Source organism: Musca autumnalis, unplaced genomic scaffold, assembly GCF_047663935.1.
Source record: "Musca autumnalis isolate F117 unplaced genomic scaffold, ASM4766393v1 scaffold_4, whole genome shotgun sequence".
Classification (NCBI taxonomy): domain Eukaryota; kingdom Metazoa; phylum Arthropoda; class Insecta; order Diptera; family Muscidae; genus Musca; species Musca autumnalis.
The window spans coordinates 247,373,577-247,397,919 of NW_027411977.1; the positions used below are offsets into that span (position 1 = coordinate 247,373,577).

A 24,343-nucleotide genomic window follows, 5' to 3' on the forward strand; every position below is an offset into this window, starting at 1 on the left:
AATTTTTGTAAACAACAAATATTATTTGTGAGGAAATAAAAAATTTGGAAAACTTCAACCCAAAATCGAGTTCTGGAGGAAAATTCATAATTTTTGCAATATGGATTGAAGGAATGCCACACACTATTCAATCACGCACTTACACAAGGGTTCATCGGTTGCTGTCCTGCATGCCCATTGTGTATGCCCAGCATAATATACATCGCACATAGAAATAAATACAAAAAATGTCGTATGGAATTTGACACTAACATTACAGCCCAGTTCAGTCAGCTGGGTATTGCTTGCTTGATTGCGTTTGATTAAAGTTTTGTGTTGGGCGTTGAGAAAAGAACAACAGGGCGACGCTGACACCAACGTCCTTCATTGATATGTTTGCCGGCATATATTTTTCGGCATATAAAAACGGCCCAAACGACACAAAACTTTACCTAAACGTTGGATGTGTTTTCAGCTTAAGGGTGAATATATGTACATTGTTTAAATCCTTTAAATCCTAGTTATTGTTTCAAAATACATATTTTTACGAATAGTATGAGGCGAATGGCCTTGACCAAGTCCTGAAAACTTTTAGTTTTCATGTTGGTCTCGCCATTCCTACATTTTTCCAAATTCTGCCTTATCAAGTGTTCATAACATTTTTAGAAACAAATTCTCTGTTTCAGAGCCTGCAAGAAGCTACTATTTTTTACTACGATAGCATTTTTCCCTTTTTGTTATCGCAAAAAAAAAATATAGTAAAATTTAGTAGATTCTTGCAGTTCTGGAACAGACCAAAAATTTTATTTTTTGTATATATTTTAAAAGCAATTATTTTATGTGATTTACATTAAGATCGATATCAATGCGTTAAAATTATTGCAGATCATAACAAATGTTAAGAATTTTGTTGAATTACAAGAAGATATACATTTTTGACAATAATTTTAAGGGCTGTTTACACCATCTATCAATGTCATATGAGCTGCCAATTCTTTCACCCATTCGACATTCTCTATGTTTGTCAAAATTGGCGTCATCCATACAACTTTCAATTTGTGCGTTCATACCTGCAAGTGTTATTTTCGTATGACATAACCTAAAAATATAAAAACCAGCCGTTTTTGTCATTATTTACATTTATTGTTGAGTTGCAATTTTGCGCAAATTTTAATTTTGGTTGAAGGAAACTGAATTGGTAGAATTGGTGTTTGGAGTTATAGAGGCATCATGTTTTTGCCACCAAACAATCATTTCAAGGACAGCTTCTTTCGACCAATCGATCGGAAAATAACATTATAAACGCCATTTATTTACTTTACTGAATATTTAAATATACATGCCTTTCCATTTTCTTTTTTAAAAGATTTTGTTTTTCATTTTTGTTTGAGAATGTCAGAAAACAGCTGATAAATTTATATTTACATACGAGAATGCCGTATCAAATAGAGCGCTCCCTAAATGAAAAATTTACATATGAGTTGCCAAATCATTTTGATAGATGAAAATTTTCAACATTCGCAGGTAGAAAATTTGGCATCTCATACGACATTGATAGATGGTGTAAACAACCCTTTAACAAGATACAACGAAAACGGTGAATTGTTTTTAATTTTATAAAGAAATTATTGGTCAAATACAAAGAATCACCAAAAATTCTATTTTTTTTTTAATAGCAAGTTTCCATTATATTTTATTCTATTTACAAGATTCTTTTTTTTGGATTTACTATATATGAATTTGATAAATTCGTTAAAATGTGATTGATATTGTTTTTACTTCTTGCTTTCTTAGGACTAAAAACACACACATATATTTATTAATAAAATAACAATTACATATAAAATAAATCAATACAAACATTATTCACTTATATCCTAAACAATATAAAGATGTATATAAACTACAGTTTTACATATATTTTGTGTATATATGTATCTCATTTAGTGTTTCAGAAAAATACATATGTACTTATTGAGTGTCATTGGATTCCAGTGATTTAATAAAGGAGGGTGATTCCCGTGTTAATGGCGTGTTCGGCGCTGATGATGAACCCGAAGAGCAGTAAAAACACGAGGAACTGTGAGAACAAGCCGAGGACAGGCGTTTACGTTGCAAATCCGAGTTTGAAGATGAACGACGCACTGTTTTCAAAGATAAGTCTTCGGCACTTTCATTTGTATGCCTGTGCTTGGGATTCGAACAATTGTTTAGAAAATCATTTACTTGGCGCTGATAACGTATTTGATTCTTTAACATGGTAATATTGTTGTTGGTTTGATTTTGATAGGATTTACGCAAAATACAACTGGTCAGAAGGAAAGGAATTGCTAAAATGGCCAAAAGACCAAATAGTAAAATAAGCATAACATCCATTAGTATTGAACTCCAAAAATTCAAATGATGAGAATGTGTTTTCAAGTAGTTTAGGCCTTTGGTTTGTAGTGTCATTTCAATGGCACCCAAAACTTTGTCTATGGCTTTTAGGCCTATTAAATCCTGGGTGAGTTGAGATTTTAATATTGACAAAGATTCCTCGTATTTCTTGGAATTTGTCAATGTTTCATTTATAGCAAATAAAAGCTGTTCATAGGATAGTTCATTGTAATTTAAAATATGGGCGGCACCCTGTTGTTGCAGATTTCTGGCCAAGACGTGCTGCTCAGGTGTTATGGGTATTGCCAAAATAGGTTTCACAAAGTTAATGGCTTCAGTTACACTCATAAAACCACAGGAACTTATAAAGAGTTTCACGTTATTGTGGGCTAAGGAAAAGAACATTAAATCAATTGCTAATAAATTTAGATCTTAAGACATACCCAATATAGCCTGTTGTGGCCACCAGTTTTGTACCATCACCTTGCTGCTTACATTCACGGTCATTTCCAGCGGTTCCTCCTCATCGTATTTGACAATGAAACGCATATTGGGCAGTGTTTCAACGATATCTAAAAATAACTCGATTTTCTCTTGAGGAAAATCATAAACATTGGCTCCAAAACTAATATAGACCACACCCTCGTTGGATGTTTCTATGAATTCCTTCAAATGCTGAAAATTGGAACAATTATTACTGTATAATTTGATGTCAACCTCGCATTACTTACCGCTGGCAGAGTTAATTCATTATCATTTTTAATATGTACTCCCGCTATGCTTAACATGTTGGGTAAAAATGCTCTAGGATATTGTAAAACAGGATGTGTATTAATTAAAGCTAAGGATAAATTTTGTATGAGGTCTTTGTGGTCGGGCAATACATTACACCAGTCTGCATTTTGGCAAAGAGGTTCAAAGTGTTTGGTATAGACAACTTGTTGAGAGATCATGTGGAAAAAGGAATATGTTAGCTTTTCAAACATAACCATTAGGGTGTTTACACTACGCTGCCACAGGTTCATGTATTTTGAGTAGGCTAGGAAATTACTAGGATCTAGGGCGGCATTCTGGGAATTGCCAAAACGTTGATTGAGCCAAGTGTTTGAACCACTTGGACTTAGGACTACAGTGGGTATTTGATAGTAAAAAGATAATCTGCAAATATAGAAAAAATCCATCAGACATTTAAACAGTCAATGTGATCATTCGTTTCCTACTCACCCCATTAAAGCATCACTTAAAAATAGATCTACAACTAGCAAATCAAATTGTTGTTGTGAGTGTAACAATTCACGCACTTTTGGACTTTGTAATAACGCATCAGTGTTACTTGTAGTGGCATACATTAAACGTGTAAAATGTTCCATTACCGATTTGCTGTACATTTCCTCAATATCAAAGCTAAGACCCATTTCAGACCAATTCTCCAACAAACCATCAATTTGTATTTCCTTAAACCTAGGATCCATCAATTCAGCGGCAGTCTTTTCACGACCACCTCCTTTATAGGGACTTACTAAAGTAACTGAGTAATTTCGTTGCTGTACCATTTGTTCCAACAAATGGTAACCAAATAAGTAATGGGATTTCCAAACGCTTGGCAGAACGGCCAGTACATGAGTTCCATGGCAGCACTGTGGGATGGAACTTAGCACAAGACTCAAAATCAAGCAGCATCCTTTCAAAATGTCATTGAGTTTTATCATTTTTGTTTTGTAGATATTTCAGTCTTATCTTAGGAGTTCATATCCGTCTATATGTGTATATCTGGACCAATATTGTGATGTGTAGGTGTTGGCTGCTGGCTATATATGTTGTTGTTAGGCAACTTTTCGCATACCCCTCTCGTTTTTTTTTTTCTTCCAACGATACGTGGTCAAATCCTGTTTGGTTACTCTCTCGGTGGTATTCGTCTCTAAATGATTTTGATTTACATAACGCTGGCTTATGCAAATTAGTAGTTGTACGGTAAAAAAATGAGTAATTGGTTTATGTTACTAATTAATGCGTATTTTTGCCGATTAGTTGGTTGCAAAAATTTTTTTGCAAAACAAGAAATGACAGATAGTAAAACAAAACAACAACTAGGGAATTGTAGAGTGATTTTTGTAATTTCCAAAGAAGAGGAAGCAGGCCATTAATTTACGTTGGATGCTTTTAACCCTGCGTCTACACATGACAAGACAGTTGAGTTAATGAATTGATTGCCAGTTGTAAAATTATGAATGCAAATCATCGATTTCTTTTCATTTTCCGTTCACATATGTATGTTGTTTTTGTACATATTCTCTTGTTTTCAGCACACTTGCATTGTCATCTCACTTCTTTTTCACCAAAATGTCAAAAATTTTTTAACCCGACTGTCTGTGAAAAAATTATGGACATCTGGAAGGCAGCCGACAAATGTACAGTGAATCACAGTCAAAAGTATTCACTTCAGTTTCTTTCATTAAAACTGCGATTGCTAACTCTTATGTTACACGCTAAAACTTTCATACGAAACTTTCCCATTATTTTGGCGTTCTTAGGTCGAGTTCCCCATTACAGTAATTTCATAAAATAACTTTTGTATGTCCCGGTCCACACTAGCGTGAATTTCATTAAAAAATTTCATGAAATTAGGTATTCTTAAATCGAATTCCTCACTACAGCAATTTTATGATTTTATTCTACTATGGACGTCGATCTAGAGACGCATAATTTCATATCAAAATTTCAGTGAAATTACTGTAGTGTGGCCCGGGGCTATGGAACTCGATCTATGAACGCCAAAATAATGGGAAAGTTTCGTATGAAAGTTTTAGCGCGTAACGTTAATAATGCCAAGTTTACACTTGCGCTCCAAAATCCACTGGATTTCACGAAATCCTGGAATACACCCCGGTGTTTACACTTATTTTTTTGTTGATTTCAAGCATATCACAATGATCAAGGTAGATGCATAGGGCAGCTGATATAACATGAATTTTCAAAACAAGTTGTTGTAAATTGAATTAATCATTAAAAATATACGACAATATAGAACTTTTTTGGAAAATTATCTATCATAGCCGACCAAGAAGAGCGAGCGCTTAAATTGTTTATGTGTGGGTAAAATTACACTGACAGAACAGGGTGATGATTTTCATATTGAGTGTGAAATGAAAAATATATTGTGGCGCGTTCGCTTTGTATGACTTAAATTAAAAATAATATAAATAACTTCATAATTTGAAAAGTATTTTTCTTCATATGCTAATTTTTTTGAGAGAAAAAACAAATTGCATATAAAAATGATTTTTTAAGACTTTCTAAGCATACATACATTTTATATTGTTGCATTGCAGACGAGGCATTCTGCGTCATTAAAAATATTAATACAAAACAAAAATCATTTTCAAATTCTTCCCTCCACATATTTGCTGTACAACTGCAAAATCTTTTCTGTGTACCCAAAAATAAACAAATAAAGCGGCATCAACCTGCTTGCATGAAATTCAGTACAAGACTGAAGTAAACAAATCAAAACATTTGCTCTCTTACTTTGCGTTCGGGTCGCGTGTGTGTGATTTGCCGAAAAACTTCGTAACCAAATCAATACCCACGAACGGGTTTGTTATCTATATATCGTATTATTTGTGTATAGCATGGTAGAACAAGAAAAGGTAGCAGCAATACCCAGCTGACTGAACTGGGTTGTAGTGTTAGTGCTGTTTTACATTTAAACGATTTGTCTTACGATTTTTTGTCTCCTCTTTGCTCATCTTCGTAAATTTCTCACACAGGGTTGCATTTTTTGTAACATGGTACCAAGTGTACATTTTGTTAAAAATTCTTAATGTAAAAAGAAGGTATTTTATAAAAATATGTTATAAAAATTTTAAAATTCTTATAAAAAATAATCATTTAATGCTTTAAATGATTTTTTATGCACAAAATTCATTTCAAAACTAAATTATGTTTCAATTTCTCTTACTATGTTTTGCAACTCTGCCTAACAAGAATAACCACCACAAAGAGGAGACAAAAAATCGTAAGAGAAATCGTTTAAATGTAAAACAGCACTTAGTGTCAAATTTCATATGACATTTTATACATTCATTTCTATTTCGATGTACATTAGGGACATATATTTTTTGAGAAAAAAAATATATCATTCGGAAAAAACCATTTCCCAGAAAGACTTCTTCATATCAATGATATGTAACCTCCTCCAAGTTCGAACGATAAGCCGCGCAGTAAATCACCGCTTGTAGAGGCGATACAACGTTTGTTAATATGTGAGGTATTTTGTTAAAATTTAAAAAAAAAAAATAAAGCCCTAATAAATATGTGCTTCTTTGATTTCTAAAACAAAACATTGAAACAGCTTCTCCTTTTTCTATGAATTTCCAGCGACCCCAAACTTTTCTGCAAGAATTCTACTTTCTGCGAGAATTTATGCATTTAGTGGAATGATGTGGAACCATAAAAATTGAAAATGTTACGAATTTTCATTCATGTTTTCCAAAATATTCAACCAAATGTGAAAAAATATTAGTTTTTTAAATTCCAATAATTTATAGACATTTCCTTGTTTTGTTTACAAATACAACTGGCAGTAACGTTACAAACAAAAACAAATTCCTTTGTGGTTGTTGTTCGAGTTGTATTTGTTGTAGTATTAACTTTACCTTATATTTGTTCTACCATGTGTGTATAGTAGTAACAAATGAAAAAATAAAAAAAATATTTTATCGTTGAGACATCATAATAATAAATTTTGATAGATAAAAGTTGTGCTCAGAACCTGCACAATATTACAATTTTGGCATAGTAGAAACTAGCAGCAAGCATGTTCATTGGCATCTAATATGATAGCTGACACGTTGATTTTGACATTTATGCTGGAGTTTTTACAATTTCCGTCATTTTTCCGTTCCCGTACTTTTTAGAAATTTGTATGGGGAAGCAATTTTTGACAATTCGCTCTTTTTTCTAACATTACCATTAAAAAAAGTACAGGAACGCAATGAAAAAAATAGCATTGTAACAAAGTATTTTAATATTTTTTTCACATTGTTTACAAATTTTGATACTAAATTTTTTTGTTGCAGAAATTGACCATCTACCTTGTTTATTGTGATACGTGAAAAGTGTTGCAACTTTTGGTACTTTTTCAGGCAAAAACAGGGTTGTATATCATGTGTACTGTGATTTCGATTTCGCTGAAATCTCGAAATGAGATGATTTCATTTTTGTATGCGAAATCATAATAAATTTTGTTTGATTCCGCGCGAAATCACGAAACGCCTTCGAAATCACGAAACGACACCGAATGTAAACTAAGCATAATGCTTGGTTAACATTCGGCGTCGTTTCGTGATTTCGTAGGCGTTTCGTGATTTCGTGCGGAATCAAGCAAAATTTATCATGATTTCGCATACAAAAATGAAATCATCTCATTTCGTGATTTCAGCGAAATCAACGTCGAAATCACAGTACACATGATATACAACCTTGCTTTTGCCTAAAAAAGTACCAAAAGTTGCAACACTTTTCACGTATCACAATAAACAAGGTAGATGTGCGAATTGCTGCAACAAAAAATTTTAGTATCAAAATTTGTAAACAACTTGAAAAAATATTAAATTACTTTGTTACAGTGCTATTTTTCATTGCGTTCCCGTACTTTTTTAATGGTAATTTTAGAAAATAGATCGAATTGTCAAAAATTTCTCCCCTATACAAATTTCCTAAAAAATATGGGAACGGAAAAATGATGGCAATTGCAAAAACTCCAGCAGAAATGTCAAAATCAACGTATCAGCTATAATATTAGATACCAATGAACATATGAACATGCTTGCTGCTAGTTTCTACCAGGCCAAAATTGTATGGCAGAAAACAGTAGAAGAGGGTGTTATTCGGCGCTATTTTTGTTTAAAGAGAAGTGTAAGTCTTGCTAGATTTCGGAGTACGGGAACGCATTTTTAGCACTAAACGGAAAAACTACTGCAAGTACTAATATTTTGCAGGTTCTGAGCACAACTTGTATCTATCAAAATTTATTATTATGATGTCTCAACGATAAAATCATTTTTTATTTTTTGGTACTATACACATTTGATATGATATATAGATAATTTTACGATAATTTTCCAAATAAAGTTGTAAAGTTCTATATTGTCGAATATTTTTGATGTTTAATTCAATTTACAACAACTTGTTTTGAAAATTCATGTTCAATCAGCTGCGCATATGCATCTACCTTGATCATTGTGATATGTTTGAAATCAACAAAAAAATAAGTGTAAACACTGGGGTGTATTTCTGGATTTCGTGAAATCCAGTGGATTTTGGAGCGCAAGTGTAAACTTGGCATAAGACTAAGATTTGGTAAATGATAGCGATTTCATTCCTTTTTATATTTTTACATTAGCGTCTTAACTTAAAAATAATAAAATAAATGATCTGTTCCAGAACCTCCAAGAAGCTACTAATTTTTACTACGATAACATTTTTTCCTTTACGTTATCGGAAAAAAATAATAAAAATTAGTAGATTCTTGCAGTTCTGGAACAGACCCAAAATTAACGAAATTCAGATAAATTTAGATAAAAAAAAAAAATAAAAATGGTTAAACAACATCGATTTCTACCTCACAGTGAAAAGTATGCACTCTAAAAATTTCATGAAACAAATAGGATTTTTTAGGGTTTCAGCCCTTGGTATGACATCCTTTGTTATCCTTTACAGCTTTTAGACTTTTTGGCAAAGATTTAACTAAGTTTTCGGGACAAGATACCGGAATTTTTCCCCATTCTTCTTGTAAGGCATATTTCAGGGTTCCTATACTTTAGATAGTGTTTTAGATGTGTTTGAATCACTTTTGGACAGTTACATAGCATCCATTTTGGAAAGATATGTATGTGAATTGTGCTCGGGCTCATATATTGACAAAATTGGAATGTTGTCCCAAATCCCACTTTTTCAGCGCCTGAATTTCAAATTATCCTTTCAGAATGTTTAGATAATACATCTTATCCTTAATTCCTGCGATAAAGACACGATTTCCTACACCGGAAGCACTCATACAACGCCATACCAAAACAGAGTCTCCTCTGTGCTTTACTGTTGAAATTGTGTGTTTGGGGCCCAAGGCGGTATTTGCCCTATGACATACCTTAATTGGTCCATATGACTTCACTGCTTTCATTGGCAGCCTGTTTTTGTCATATGGACCATTAAGGTATGTCATAGTGCAAATACCGCCTTGGACCCCAAAACACACAATTTCAAAAGTAAAGCACAGAGGAGACTGTTGTGGTATGGGGTTGTATTAGTGCTTCCGGTGTAGGAAATCGTGTCTTTATCGAAGGAATTAAGGATAAGATGTATTATTTAAACATTATTACAGCATAATTTGAAATTTAGGCGCTGAAAAAGTGGGATTTGGGACAACATTCCAATTTTGTCAATATATGAGCCCGAGCACAATTCACATATCTTTCCAAAATGGATGCTATGCAACTGCCCAAAAGTGATTCGAGGATTTGTATCATATAGTTAATTTATGGTGTATTTTGTAGACAAATAGAAAAAATCGTAACATCTAAAGTATAGAAACCCTGAAATATGCCTTGCAAGAATGGGGGAAAATTCCGATATCTTGCCCCGAAAACTTAGTTAAATCTTTGCCAAAAAGGCTAAAAGCTGTAAATGATAACAAAGGATGTCATACCAAGGGCTGAAACCCTAAAAAATCCATTTTGTTTCATGAAACTTTTAGAGTGCATACTTTTCACTGTGAGGTAGAAATCGATGTTGTTTAACCATTTTTATTTTTTTATCTAAATTTACGTGAATTTTGTTAATTTTATTTTATAATATTTAAGTTAAGACACTAATGTAACAATATAAAAATTAATGAAATCGCTATCATTAATTAACTTAATGAAAGAAAGTGAACTGGATACTTTTGACTGTGATTCACTATATATCGTCACCTGAAATGTCCAAAGACGTAACCCTCAGAGGGTTACGTTGAGGGTTACGTCTTTGGGCATTTCAGGTGAATGATGAATTCGTTTAAATGCGAATTCAGCCGAAACACCTAAAAACTCTCGTAGCCGCATATGTAAACCAAATTAACTACACATGACAGTGGGAGTAGTTAATTTGGTTTACATATGCGGCTACGAGAGTTTTTAGGTGTATCGGCTGAATTCGCATTTAAAGGAATTCATCAGTCACACTTATTTAAACGAATTCATCAGTCACACTTATGGCCCCGGCCCATACGGTCCGTTGAGCGTCCGTTTAGCACCTGTCTAAAGGCCGGCAATTTAGAGAAGACTTGCGATTAAAAAATGTCTTGCCTTAGCGCATAAACTCAACTTGTTTCTTTTTTCTTGCCGCAGTTATTAGAAGAATTGAAACATTTCTAGTTTAGCTATAATAGTCGGATCAATCTGGAATTTTTACCGATCTAGATTTAAACGCAAATGTAAATTTTGCAGGCTGCCAATATTATTTCAATCGAAAGCTTGGCAAAAATGCCCGAAATATAACCGGTTTTTGCGTAAAAGAAATAAAAAATAAAAGAAAGCAAGGCAACCAGGCGAGGTAACTTATCTACCCAGGCCTTTACATTAACATTTTCCTTATCAGGACATCAAGATCTATCCATGGTAAATATTTTAGACCTGTCCGATCCGTTATACAGTGAATCACAGTCAAAAGTATCCACTTCAGTTTCTTTCATTAAAACTGCGATTGCTAAGAATTTGTTAATGATGGCGATTTCATTCCTTTTTATATTTTTAATTAGTGTCTTAACTTAAATATAATAAAATGAAATTAACGAAATTCAGGTAAATTTAGATAAAAAATAAAAATGGTTAAACAACACCGATTTCTACCTCACAGTGAAAGTTTCATGAAACAAAACGGATTTCTTAGGAGTTTTGCACTTGGTATGACATCCTTTGTTATCCTTTACAGCTTTTAGCTTTTTGGCAAAGATTTAACTAAGTTTTCGGGGCAAGATATCGGAATTTTTCCACATTCTTCTTGCAAGGCATATTTCAGGGTTTCTATACTTTAGACGTTACGATTTTTTCTATTTGTCTACTAATTACTCCATAAATTATCTATAGGATTCAAATCCTGGGATCGGGGAGGTATTTGATTCACTTTTGGGCTATGCAACTGCCCATTTTGGAAAAATATGTGATTTGTGCTCGGGCTCATATATTGATAAAATTGGAATGTTGTCCCAAATCCCATTTTTTCAACGGCTAAATTTCAATTATCCATTCTGAATGTTTAAATAATACATCTTATCCTTAATTCCTTCGATAAAGACACGATTTCCTACACCGGAAGCACTCATACAACCCCATACCACAACAGAGTCTCATCTGTGCTTTACTTTTGAAATTGTGTGTTTTGGGGTCCAAGGCGGTATTTGCACTATGACATACCTTAATTGGTCCATATGACCAAAACAGGCTGCCAATGAAAGCAGTGAAGACAACTTTAACCTGTTTTGGTCATATGGACCAATTAAGGTATGTCATAGGGCAATATATGAGCCCGAGCACAAATCACATATTTTTCCAAAATGGATGCTATGTAACTGTCCAAAAGTGATTCAAACACCTCGCCGATCCCCGGAGTTGAATCCTATAGATAATTTATGGAGTATTTTGAGACAAATATAAAAAATCGTAACATCTAAAACAAAGGATGTCATACAAAGGGCTGAAACCCTAAAATATTCGTTTTGTTTCATGAAACTTTTAGAGTGCATACTTTTCACTGTGAGGTAGAAATCGATGTTGTTTTATAATATTTAAGTTAATGTAACAATATAAAAATTAATGAAATCTGAAGCATTGTGGCGTTTTTTTTTTATTGGGATAGCGTTTGCAATTTTGTTTTTTCAAAATAGTCTGGCTTAATCCCATTGTTGTTGTTTTAATATTTTAAAACAACTATTTTATTAGTGGAAAAGATTTGGCATTGTTCGCCAAGGGGTAAGGCAGGGAATACTATAGTTTCGATCCACGCCACTGGATCTCATCAGTTCCCTTGTTTCTTGTTAGTGGATATTCTCCACCGAAGTTATTTTTCAATAACTTCTTCAACAAGAAACTTGTTATACCCAAACATCAATCGTCAGCTCGAAGTATAAAGGTAAGCAAAGAAAAAGGTTCAATGAGAAGTTTTTCCTTGGCAACCTCATACAACTCCGACGAATGTGTCTGCGAAAACAATTCAAACCTCTTCCACTTGTGTGTGTCGTCGAATTTCGACAAATGCACACACCAAAATTTGGTTGGTCTGCTTTACAGCAAAAACAACACACGTCGTGCCAGTGTCTTCAATTTGAAGCATTGTGGCGTTTTTTTTTTTTTTATTGGGATAGCGTTTGCAATTTTGTTTTTTCAAAATAGTCTGGCTTAATCCCATTGTTGTTGTTTTAAAACAACTATTTTATTAGTGGAAAAGATTTGGCATTGTTCGCCAAGGGGTAAGGCAGGGAATACTATAGTTTCGATCCACGCCACTGGATCTCATCAGTTCCCTTGTTTCTTGTTTGTGGATATTCTCCACCGAAGTTATTTTTCAATAACTTCTTCAACAAGAAACTTGTTATACCCAAACATCAATCGTCAGCTCGAAGTATAAAGGTAAGCAAAGAAAAAGGTTCAATGAGAAGTTTTCGAGCTGACGATTGATGTTTGGGTATAACAAGTTTCTTGTTGAAGAAGTTATTGAAAAATAACTTCGGTGGAGAATATCCACAAACAAGAAACAAGGGAACTGATGAGATCCAGTGGCGTGGATCGAAACTATAGTATTCCCTGCCTTACCCCTTGGCGAACAATGCCAAATCTTTTCCACTAATAAAATAGTTGTTTTAAAATATTAAAACAACAACAATGGGATTAAGCCAGACTATTTTGAAAAAACAAAATTGCAAACGCTATCCCAATAAAAAAAAAACGCCACAATGCTTCAAATTGAAGACACTGGCACGACGTGTGTTGTTTTTGCTGTAAAGCAGACCAACCAAATTTTGGTGTGTGCATTTGTCGAAATTCGACGACACACACAAGTGGAAGAGGTTTGAATTGTTTTCGCAGACACATTCGTCGGAGTTGTATGAGGTTGCCAAGGAAAAACTTCTCATTGAACCTTTTTCTTTGCTTACCTTTATACTTCGAGCTGACGATTGATGTTTGGGTATAACAAGTTTCTTGTTGAAGAAGTTATTGAAAAATAACTTCGGTGGAGAATATCCACAAACAAGAAACAAGGGAACTGATGAGATCCAGTGGCGTGGATCGAAACTATAGTATTCCCTGCCTTACCCCTTGGCGAACAATGCCAAATCTTTTCCACTAATAAAATAGTTGTTTTAAAATATTAAAACAACAACAATGGGATTAAGCCAGACTATTTTGAAAAAACAAAATTAATGAAATCGCTATCATTAATTAACTCTTAGAAATTGCAGTTTTAATGAAAGAAAGTGAAGTGGATACTTTTGACTGTGATTCACTGTATAACGGATCGGACAGAATTGGCTACAATTTAAATTCTTTAATAAATGTTGAAGTTAAAATATGTTCCACAAAATTGCTCAAAGGCAGAATTCCCTCATATTCAAAATTCCTAACCACTGCAATGTTTGAGACCCCAAAACATTTGTTGCAATGTAAATACTGCATTTATAAAGTCAGCCTATATTTTTTTCCTTTTTTTGTAGATCAATTAATTATGAAAATGATGAGGGTCCTTCCTCTTCCTTCAATTTTTCAAATTATCGTCGATTCCAAGTTTATCGTCTTCATCAACTCAAAGACCATATACTGAAGAAGATTTTAAAATTGCATTATACTTGTGCAACAATAGCCTAGAAGTGCCTGCAGATGTTTCTGAAGTATTAAAAATACCGTACCGAACATTAATGCGGGACCTATACTTAAGTAAAGGAGGGCCATTTGAAAAGAAGCACATGTCAGAAAATCTTACCAAAAAACTGTACAAAAAAGTTTAGAAAGACTAAACTTTAATTACGAAGAAAACAAACAAAAAGTAAAAGAAATTAGACTGAAAATAACAAGTAAAACTTATACTAAAAAGAATAACAAATTAAATTATGATTCATTTACAGCTAAAAATAACTTAGAAAATTTATAAATTGTATTATATTATTTGCTTATGTTCTAGTCAAAAAATTTGAATTTGTAATTGCTTTTTGTTTTTATATAATTTCATTAATTGGTTTTGTTCTTTATTTGTATGGTTTTGTGTTTTATGTGTATTCTTTTGTTGAATTTTATTATTAATTGTCATTTTTATGTTTTCTTTGTTTGTTTGTTTTTGTATAAAATAAATTCGTTAATCATACCAATCACATTAATCGCTTTTCATTACTTACAAAACGCAAGCAAAAAACATAAAAATAACTTAAAATAATACATAATTTCTTCTTCGTTTACTTTTAAGCTTTCAAATCATGGCAACTAGGGATACGCAGTGAATTGCAATAATCGATTTTTCGATTATTCGGTTTTCGTGAAAAACTTAAAACTCGACTTTCGATTAATCGTTAACTGCCAAAAACCGATTATAATCGACCATTTTCGTTGATGCCATCCGTGATGGTTATATGTATAAAAAAGTATCGTCGATTATGCGGTTTTAGCACACCCAATAGTCAACTACGACTAATAGTCGACCACGATTAATAGCCGACTACGAATAATAATAGACTACGACTAATGGTTGACTACGAATAATAGTTGACTCTGTCTTTCGAAAGTCGACTAAAAATAATCGATTATCCGGTTTTCGCACAGTCAATAGTCGACTACGACTTTTGGAAATTTTACGGTTAATAATCGATTAACCGAAATCGATTTTACGTATCCCTAACTCTAAAGCCACACGCTGAAACTTTCATACGAAACTTTCCCATTATTTTGGCGTTCATAGATCGAGTTCCATACTAAAGTAATTTTATGAAATTACTGTATTGGGGAACTCGACCTAAGAACGCCAAAATAATGGGAAAGTTTCGTATGAAAGTTTTAGCGTGTGGCTTTGGAGTAATGGCAACCCAAGCTTACACCAATCCTCCTGAAACCGTTCCAAAAGTTGGGAAAAATAAATTTGCAATTTTTACAGAGAATTTACACAGTCTTACATAAGTATACGTACGCCCCATAAATCTCGGGTTTTAGAAAAAGTAATGATATTTATGAAATTCCAAGTACACAGGTTTATTTCGTCTCACTAATAAACAATATTTAATACAACAAAAGTATATTCCATAATATAAATAACGGTAAATTTTACAAAAACCAAAAAATGACACTTACAAAAGTATACATACGCCCCAAGGAAATATGAGTATTATCGTACAATTTATGGAATTAGCAGCAAAATTTATACATTTTATTGTTTTGGCGAATGTGTCTGGGTGTCCGATATATTTTAGAGAAAAAAAAATAATTTTTGGGTGTTAAGTGCCGTTATTTAATGCCAAACTTCTTGTATAGCTCGTTAAAGCGGACCCTTGCTGATTTCTTTCCGTTTTAGGTATTTGAGTATACAAAAGCCACAATATTAGTGTCAGATTATAAATTTTGAGATCCTAGAAAGCATTTTAGTTGACCTTGTGCATAACACACCTTCCTGGGTGTCGATAAATTCACATTTTTCCTGGGATATCTCTGGAAGTTAATAGATTCCTCGGAGTTCTTGGCTCAAATTACATACAGAAGACCTTGAATTGTGTTTTAATATGGCGTTATATAATCCTTGGACACCAATTTCGTTGTTGTACCATTTGTTCCAACAAATGGTAACCAAATAAGTAATGGGATTTCCAAACGCTTGGCAGAACGGCCATTACATGAGTTCCATGGCAGCACTGTGGGATGGAACTTAGCACAAGACTCAAAATCAACCAGCATCCTTTCAAAATGTCATTAAGTTTTAACATTTTCGTTTTGTAGATATTTCAGTCTTATCTTAGGAGTTCATATCCATCTATATGTGTATATCTGGACCAATATTGTGATGTGTAGGTGTTGGCTGTGGCTATATATATGTTGTTAGGCAACTTTTCGCATACGCCTCTCGTTTTTTTCTTCCCAACGATACGTGGTCAAATCCTGTTTGGTTACTCTCTCGGTGGTATTCGTCTCTAAATGATTTTGATTTACATAACGCTGGCTTATGCAAATTAGTAGTTATACGGTAAAAATGAATATTTAATTGGTTTATGTTACTAATTAATGCGTATTTTTGCCGATTAGTTGGTTGCAAAATTTTTTTTTTGCAAAACAAGAAATGACAGATAGTAAAACAAAACAACAATTAGGGAATTGTAGAGTGATTTTCGTAATTTCCAAAGAAGAGGAAGCAGGCCATTAATTTACGTTGGATGCTTTTAACCCTGCGTCTACACATGACAGGACAGTTGAGTTCATGTACTGATTGTCAAAAACGCAAAACTTGCCTGTGTGACGTAGGCGTCCAGATAACTGCAAAAACAGTTGTAAAATTTTGAATGAAAATCATCGATTTCTTCTCGTTTTTCCTTTCACATATGTTGTTTTTGTACATATTCTCTTGTTTTCAGCATATTTGCATTATCACCTCACTTCTTTTTCACAAAAATTTGTTAACCCAACTGTCTGTGCAAAAATGGACAAATGTATGTACATATGTGTTAGTAAATCAGATTTGCATTTGAAGATAAACCCTGCCAGCAATTGGAAGTGAGTTTTATCTAAGTTTATAAATGAGGATATTTTTGGTGTCTAATTTTCTGTAAAAATGCGACATTTGTCTAATATACAATAACAATTGCATTGTTATCCCATTTGTATCGTATCCAGTCACCATTTAGAAAAGAATACGATAGACAAATAACAACAATAACATATGTATCTAAAAATAAATGTAAGCTATCTCATTTATATCCCAATGAAGGATGGAAATTAGATAGACATACATATCTATTTTCCATCCTTTATTTGGATACAAATTAGACAGCTTACATTTAGTTTTAGAATTGTTGTAAGTTGAACAAATAAGACATTTGTACACAGATGGTTATATACGCAGGTGGTGCAATGGTAAGCATGCTCGCTTTGCAATCTGAATGTCCGGGGTTCGATTACCAGGTCAGGCGACATCACATTTTTCAAATGACAAAATTAATATAAGCGACAATTCCTGAAACAATTATAAAAATATAATGAATTAAATTAAATAATAAAAAACCAAAAAGTCAAAAATAACCCAAACAAAGGATTTAACGACACAACAACAACAATAAACAAAACATAAAATAAAAAGAAATTAAGTTAAAAAGAAAATTAAATTTTGTTCTTTTTTATTTATTAATATTTTTATCAAGTTTTTAGCTATATTAATGTTTTATAGTTAAAAAAAAAAGATTTGTCATTAAAAAAATGTCGACTGGCCTGGGAATCGAACCCGGGCATTCAGATTGCAAAGCGAGCATGCTTACCATTGTTCCACCGATATTATCGTTTTAATAACTTTCTGAAGTGTCCAATTAGACACTCAAAAAAGTATCTAATGAGTGGAACAGTTCTTCCCGAGAGCATGATCTTTTTGGATAAGAATGCGACTATCGCATTCGTTTGTGCAATCTAATTGAAGTGACTCATTGGACAATAAACAGATAGCAAATGTTGGCAAGGAACTGTCTGGTGTAAACGCCTAGTAGTAATGTAAAACATATGATGTTGGAGTCTGCGCAAAAAAGCCGCCCAATACAAAAATGAATGAAACTTAAAATTTATTAATTTATTCACAACCGGAAAAAGGGGAACACACATTTAGCGGTAAGTTTACAAAGAAATCTCACGTATTTTATTTGTAATTTTTAAAAATATTAAACAAAAAACATTTAGTATGTATAATTTGTATAAAAGCACCAAGAAATTTATTAAATTCTGTTCCATCTTAAACATCGAATATTATGAAGTGCGACAACAACAACCAAACACAAAGACAGTCGGAGGTAGATGATTTTTTTAGTTTTTTGGACCTCATCCAAACAAAACTTTATCACGAATGTTATGTTTGCAAATTTTGTTTTAGCATCACTTTCATTGATGCATTCGCAGGTCAATACTAAAAATGTAAGCCAAATCAGAACATGTTTAGGTTCTTCTTTTTATTTTAAAATAAGAAAACAGGTGTTAATTTGTTTTTGTGTGAATTAGTTGATGTTCTTGCTTCTTATTAAACAGGTACTTAATTTTGAATATTAATTAATTTTTCTTGTTCTGTACTCATATTTTAGTGTTTCGGCTAGAAGACGGGTCGAGTTGTTTTGAATTGTGTTTTGCTGCGTTGTTGATGTACTACAATAAACCGTGCGAAAGACAAACAATCCACAATCCGTCGCACCCCACTCTTTACCCGTAATAATTGCTGTATTGCTGTGGAAGTTTACAACAATTTGCAAACAATAAATCTTACGTAATTCTATTAGTCCAAAATCAGAAGCTATAAAATGCAGAGTAAGTATTTTATAATCCACACTGTTATATAGTCCTTGTTATTGACCCCTTTATTCCTTATTAGCTTTAGCCCAACGAATTGATGTTGACAAGCCACTTTATGACTTGTCCACTTTTAAAGGACGCTTCCAGCATTTTGCCTGGATGACAGATCCAAGAACTGTTGTGGTTTCCAGTGAAAGGTTACTGCAGGCCAAGAGTCTGGTTGATTCTTATCGTAGAGGTGAAACGTTGGACACAACTCCCGAGAAAGTGAAATACGCCATGAAATTATATAATTCAGCTTTCCATCCTGATACGGGAGAATTGCAAAATTTCTGTGGCCGAATGAGTTTCCAAGTAAGCAACAACAACATATGAACACAAATCTACATTGTTTGCAAATTAACAAGCGTCATTGTTGATTCATTAGGGATGAATATTCACCACATTTTCATTAATTAAGTACATTTAAATGTTGCAATGATGATGATGTATGGGCACGTTTAGAAGTCGCGTGATTTAACCAAAATATTTAAACAAACAGATGTTCACTTTCTAAAATGTTCATTTCTCTCTCATGTAATGGTCGATTTTGAATCATTGCCAAAAAACGTTCCCACACAACTAATCACAGCATTTAGTTTAAATTTATGGCAAATGGTGCACGAGATATTCTCTTTATTGCCTTGAATAGGTGCCTGGCGGAATGCTGATCACTGGTGGAATGTTGGCCTTTTATCGTACCATTCCCGCTGTAGTCCTGTGGCAGTTCATAAATCAGTCCTTTAATGCTGTTGTCAATTACACCAACAGAAATGCCAATTCTCCAACAACGGTGACACAATTGGGAGTCTCTTATGTTTCTGCCACTAGTTCAGCCTTAATTGCAGCCATTGGTCTCAAGAGTTATTGGACCAAGAAAGCAACTCCCATATTCCAGGTAAGGTTTTGGAGGTTTTCCGAACGAAATCTGCCCGTGAGTTTTCTCACTTTGTTATTTAAGTTTAAACGGTAGAGACAAAACTTACGGAGAGTTTTCGTTCAGAATAACCCCCCTATAATAAGATAGCTTTTATGGTTCCGTATTAACACATTTTTTATTTAAAGCGTTTTGTACCCTTTGCCGCTGTGGCAGCTGCAAATTGTGTAAATATTCCATTAATGCGGCAAAATGAAATTATCAATGGAATTGAGGTGAAAGATGAAAATGGTAATGTTGTGGGAAAAAGCCGAACTGCTGCTGTAAAAGGCATTAGCCAAGTGGTATTCTCTCGTATTACTATGGCTGCACCCGGCATGTTAATACTTCCATTCATTATGGAACGTGTAGAAAAATTACCAATATATAAACGCATCCAGTGGATAAATGCTCCATTCCAAACAGCCTTGGTTGGATGTTTGTAAGTACACACTTTTTTCTCTTTATTGTTTATTTACAATGCTTATCTTTATATTGCATTTAAAAAGTCCATATCATCGCAATTTACAGTTATCATCATAATATTCACACTATATTCAGTCAAGTATCTCGTTATAATAATGTTTATTTAAAACTGCAATCATTCCTTTCCACGGTCAATGTCATATTAGAATATGAAAGAAATGGTTTAAGGATTTTTAAAATCGCTAGGTTTGGATGCATGTTCGAGTATTCACCTACTTCAGTGGGAGGAATGTGGAACACTACATTCTTGTTTCCTTAAAGGAAAAAGGATAAATTATAGGATGGGATTTGAACCCTACGCGTAAAAATATGTATCTAAATCATATTAAAATTATTTTTGTCCTGCTGCGAAATATGAAAATATGGATAACAATAGAGGATTCTTAGCTAAATTCCCAGGAATATGTTGGGTATTGGGACTTAAAAGGCTGCACAATGAGATTTTTTTGTTCCACAACATCCCATACGGGACAAGGGAGACTTCTCTCATATCAATGAGTGCACCCCGATTCATATTTAGCTCTGGGACCTACTGTTTATCGCCGAGTCCGAACGGCGTGTCTTAAGACACCACTTTTGGAGAAGTTTTTCAAGGCTGAAATACTCAGGAAATGTCGCCAACATTACTGAGGGGTATTTTGCCACCGTTGAAAAATGTTTGATGTTGCCTGGCCGGGGAATCGAACCCCCGACCTTCTACGTGCAAGGCGGGCGTGCATACCATTGCACCACGGTGGCACCCAAATGAGATGGAGTGTATAATTATATTGGTCATTCCATTTGTAACACATCGAATTCTTTATCAGCAAAAAATGCTATGTTGATATAACGATTTCTGATTTTAAAGGCTTTGGCCTCATTAGTCCACCGAAATGACTGAAATTTTGTATTTAATGCTCGTTGGGCCCACAAAACTTTTCTCAAGTAATCAGTCGGTACAAGTCCACGTTTTGATATAGCCCCCATTGAACGATGCCCCCCAATCTTCGGTAATTTAAATGTTTTATTCACATCATCATAGGGATTGAAATATTCCCGCAGATCAATACATGTCCACGTTTTGATATACCCTTCACGATTTTCGGTATTCTAAAAGCTTTAGCGTCATTAGCCAACTGAAATGGCTGAAATTTGATATTTAATGCTCGTTGAACCCACAAAACTTTTCTCAAGAAATCAGTCTGTGCAGGTCCACGTTTTGGTATAGCCCCCTTTAACTATACTTCTTGATTTTTGGAAGCTTAAAGGTTTTAGACACTTTGTTCAACCGAAATAGCTGAAATTTGGTATTAAATCTTCGTTGAGGTTTGGAACATCCCTGCAGATCAATACAGGTCCACGTTTTGATATACCCCTCATAGAACGGCACATCAACGGTAATGGTACGGTACTGGTCCACGTTTTGATATATCCCCTATAGAATGGCTCCTCCCGATTTTAAAGATTTAGCCACTCATTGAGGCATTTAAAGGCTATTGATCCTTAAAAATTGGAGCCCTCGATTAAAGGTATTTCGTATGTCTTGTAAACTGAATACGATTTTTACTGACAAGATCTTTGTGGGCAGGGTAATGTTAACTAAATATTGTATAAATTAAATTATTATTCCCTATACCACAATCTGAAAAGGGTATTATAAGTTTATTTTCATTTCTCATTGAATATTCCATTTCATACTAACAAACTCCATTCCCTCAATTTCTTCGCATGTTTATCACCCACCAAAATTTAGTTTTGTTATTTAAATACACTTTAATTGACATTTTAGCCTACTATTTATGGTGCCTACTGCGTGTGCTCTCTTCCCACAAACATGGTACGTACATTTATTAGCAAATACGATTTTCTTAGAATAGATTTTAATTCCATTTCCAATTTTCTTTAGTTCGCTAAATACAACGACCATTAAACGTCTTGAACCGGAATTCTATGAAGAAATGTTAGAAAACACCAAAGGCAATGTACCGGATAAGGTATACTTCAATAAAGGTCTCTAAATGCTGTACAAACGTCGTCACAACTGTCCTTATACTACGATGACAATGACAATACTTCTTTACTAAACGGTAGCAGCTTCTAATATGGCTAATTAAGGAAGCTAGTCCTTAGATAAACAGCGCATTTAAACTTTTAATGTATTTATGTTCTTCATACTTGTTTAAGTTAATACTTTAGGTTTAAGATCACTGTGTTTCTCAATGTATGGCAGACAGTATTTTTAAGTGTTTTTTATGTTTTCGAATTTATTAGTTTTTCATACTCTAAATATTCGGTACCAAAAACTATGTTCAAAATTATAGATTTTTGTTTAGCGATTATCATTATTCCCCACGTTTTGGTTTTTGAACAAAGCAATATTAAATAAAAACCGTTAACTGTCGATTGTACATAATCACGAATTTAATTTTCGAAAGTAAAAGAAAGACGTAAGTCAAGTGGTTTTCAAAAAATCTTTTTTTTTTTTATTTTTTACCTTTTACAAATTTACTAATGTGCAAAATTTTTTAATATGCATTTTGCTTTTGTTGTTTTGAATTTGGCATTTATTAAAAAACGTTTTTATTTTTTATTCAATATATTTGTCCTGGTTTTAAGGGTCATCATTTGTGGATTGGGGGTTTGGTTTTTTTTAATTTCTTCTCAACATTAAAATTTGTTTATGCTTTTAAAAAATGACTTATTGGTTACGAATTACACAAATTTCTTTTCTTAAAAAAACAGACCATACCTGTCTTTATCATTTAATTTTTTTTGCAATTCGTACACGCAATTTACTGCAAAAACACTGGTAATAGTTAATTTTGTTTCTCAATTAAAATTGTGTAGGTTTATTTACTCAATATTCAAATTTACTCTAGCTTATTTAAATGTTTTCCTGCTGAAATTTGTTTTGGATTAACTATCCACCACAAAGTAAATGGTGTTTGCTTTAAAAATAAAAAAAAAACATACTTGCATTTCAGTTTTGGTTATTTATTTATTTTTTTACTTAAACAGTTATAAAGGTGGTATTTGAGATTTGCCTGTTTGGAGACATGTACATAATTTGTCTCAGGTCTTGTGGTTTATTTCCATTGTTCTTTGTATGAAATGTAATTTTCTTTCTTTATTCAGGTTTTTGGTTTGTTTGTCTGGATTTGCATCTATATTTTATTTTTACACAGCCTTTCTTAAAAATATATATTTTTGTTCTAACGCCCTGATGATGCTAGTACTTTGTACAATTTCCAAATATACATTTTCATTGTTTTTCCTCAATTAAGCTTACAATTGTATCAATTTCTATTTGAAAATTTGCACATTTATATTTATAATCTCTTATAAAAAACCTTCGTTGCGTGCTAATTTTAGGTTTCAAATAATTTTTTTAATAAAAAAGATGGACTGAAAAATTATTCACTTTAAAAAATGTTTTGAAGAAAGTGTTTAAGGATTAGATAAGAAATTAAAACCTTGAAGTTAAGGATTAAATAAGGAATTAAAACCCTTGTAGTTAAGGCTTAAATAAGGAATAAAAACCTTGGAACAAAATAAAGTTAATATCCTTTTTAACAACTAAGGGTGTAGTAGTAAACATGATCGCGGTATCATAGTCCCCATACTTTCGACTTTTAGATAAAAATTTAACAACAATTGTTGTTGTAACAGTTCATCTAGAAACAAGGGAGCATCATTTGGAGAAACTGCGCAACCTCAATTGGTTTTGACCATAAATCGTTTTATTGCTTCGGAGTCCTCTTGTTGATGCACGGTTATCATGGAGTTCGCTAACGTCAATCACTAGTATGCGAAGTCCTTACGGATGTGTTGGGGAGGTGGATCTCCTTCAATTTGTGATAGCTGGGTTAAAACAGCAGATAGGACGCCAGCACGAACTGTCTGGTCAGCATGGAATGCTTGCAAATTTCTCCATTCTGTGTCGCTAAGGAGGGAGTCCAGACTGGAACTGTATAGTTAAGGACGGAATGACCGATGTTGTTGTAACAACTCAAATATGTTCAGTTATCTGGTT

General features: G+C 33.3%; 2 protein-coding genes across 4 annotated transcripts; one reads left to right on the plus strand and one right to left on the minus strand.

The window, feature by feature from the left end:
* Positions 1 to 780: 780 nt before the first annotated feature.
* On the minus strand, positions 781 to 4,752 carry Ugt316A1 (UDP-glycosyltransferase family 316 member A1). Its single transcript, XM_073987602.1, has 5 exons — positions 3,580 to 4,752; positions 3,087 to 3,513; positions 2,799 to 3,030; positions 1,560 to 2,744; positions 781 to 933 (listed from the first exon to the last, which is right to left on the minus strand). The coding sequence occupies exons 1-4, from the start codon at positions 4,062 to 4,064 to the stop codon at positions 1,951 to 1,953; spliced, it is 1,938 nt and encodes a 645-aa protein (XP_073843703.1). The 5' UTR covers positions 4,065 to 4,752; the 3' UTR covers positions 781 to 933; positions 1,560 to 1,950.
* On the plus strand, positions 4,659 to 22,718 carry Sfxn2 (sideroflexin 2). Of its 3 annotated transcripts, XM_073987604.1 has the most exons (8): positions 4,659 to 4,763; positions 18,104 to 18,221; positions 18,686 to 18,905; positions 18,970 to 19,244; positions 19,582 to 19,827; positions 19,995 to 20,287; positions 22,100 to 22,147; positions 22,217 to 22,718. In XM_073987604.1, the coding sequence occupies exons 3-8, from the start codon at positions 18,899 to 18,901 to the stop codon at positions 22,326 to 22,328; spliced, it is 981 nt and encodes a 326-aa protein (XP_073843705.1). In that variant the 5' UTR covers positions 4,659 to 4,763; positions 18,104 to 18,221; positions 18,686 to 18,898; the 3' UTR covers positions 22,329 to 22,718. The 3 variants fall into 3 exon arrangements, with proteins under 3 accessions (XP_073843705.1, XP_073843704.1, XP_073843706.1); XM_073987603.1 differs by lacking the exon at positions 4,659 to 4,763 and having other exon boundaries at positions 18,059 to 18,221; XM_073987605.1 differs by lacking the exons at positions 4,659 to 4,763; positions 18,104 to 18,221 and adding an exon at positions 18,312 to 18,521.
* The last annotated feature ends 1,625 nt before the right edge of the window (positions 22,719 to 24,343 follow it).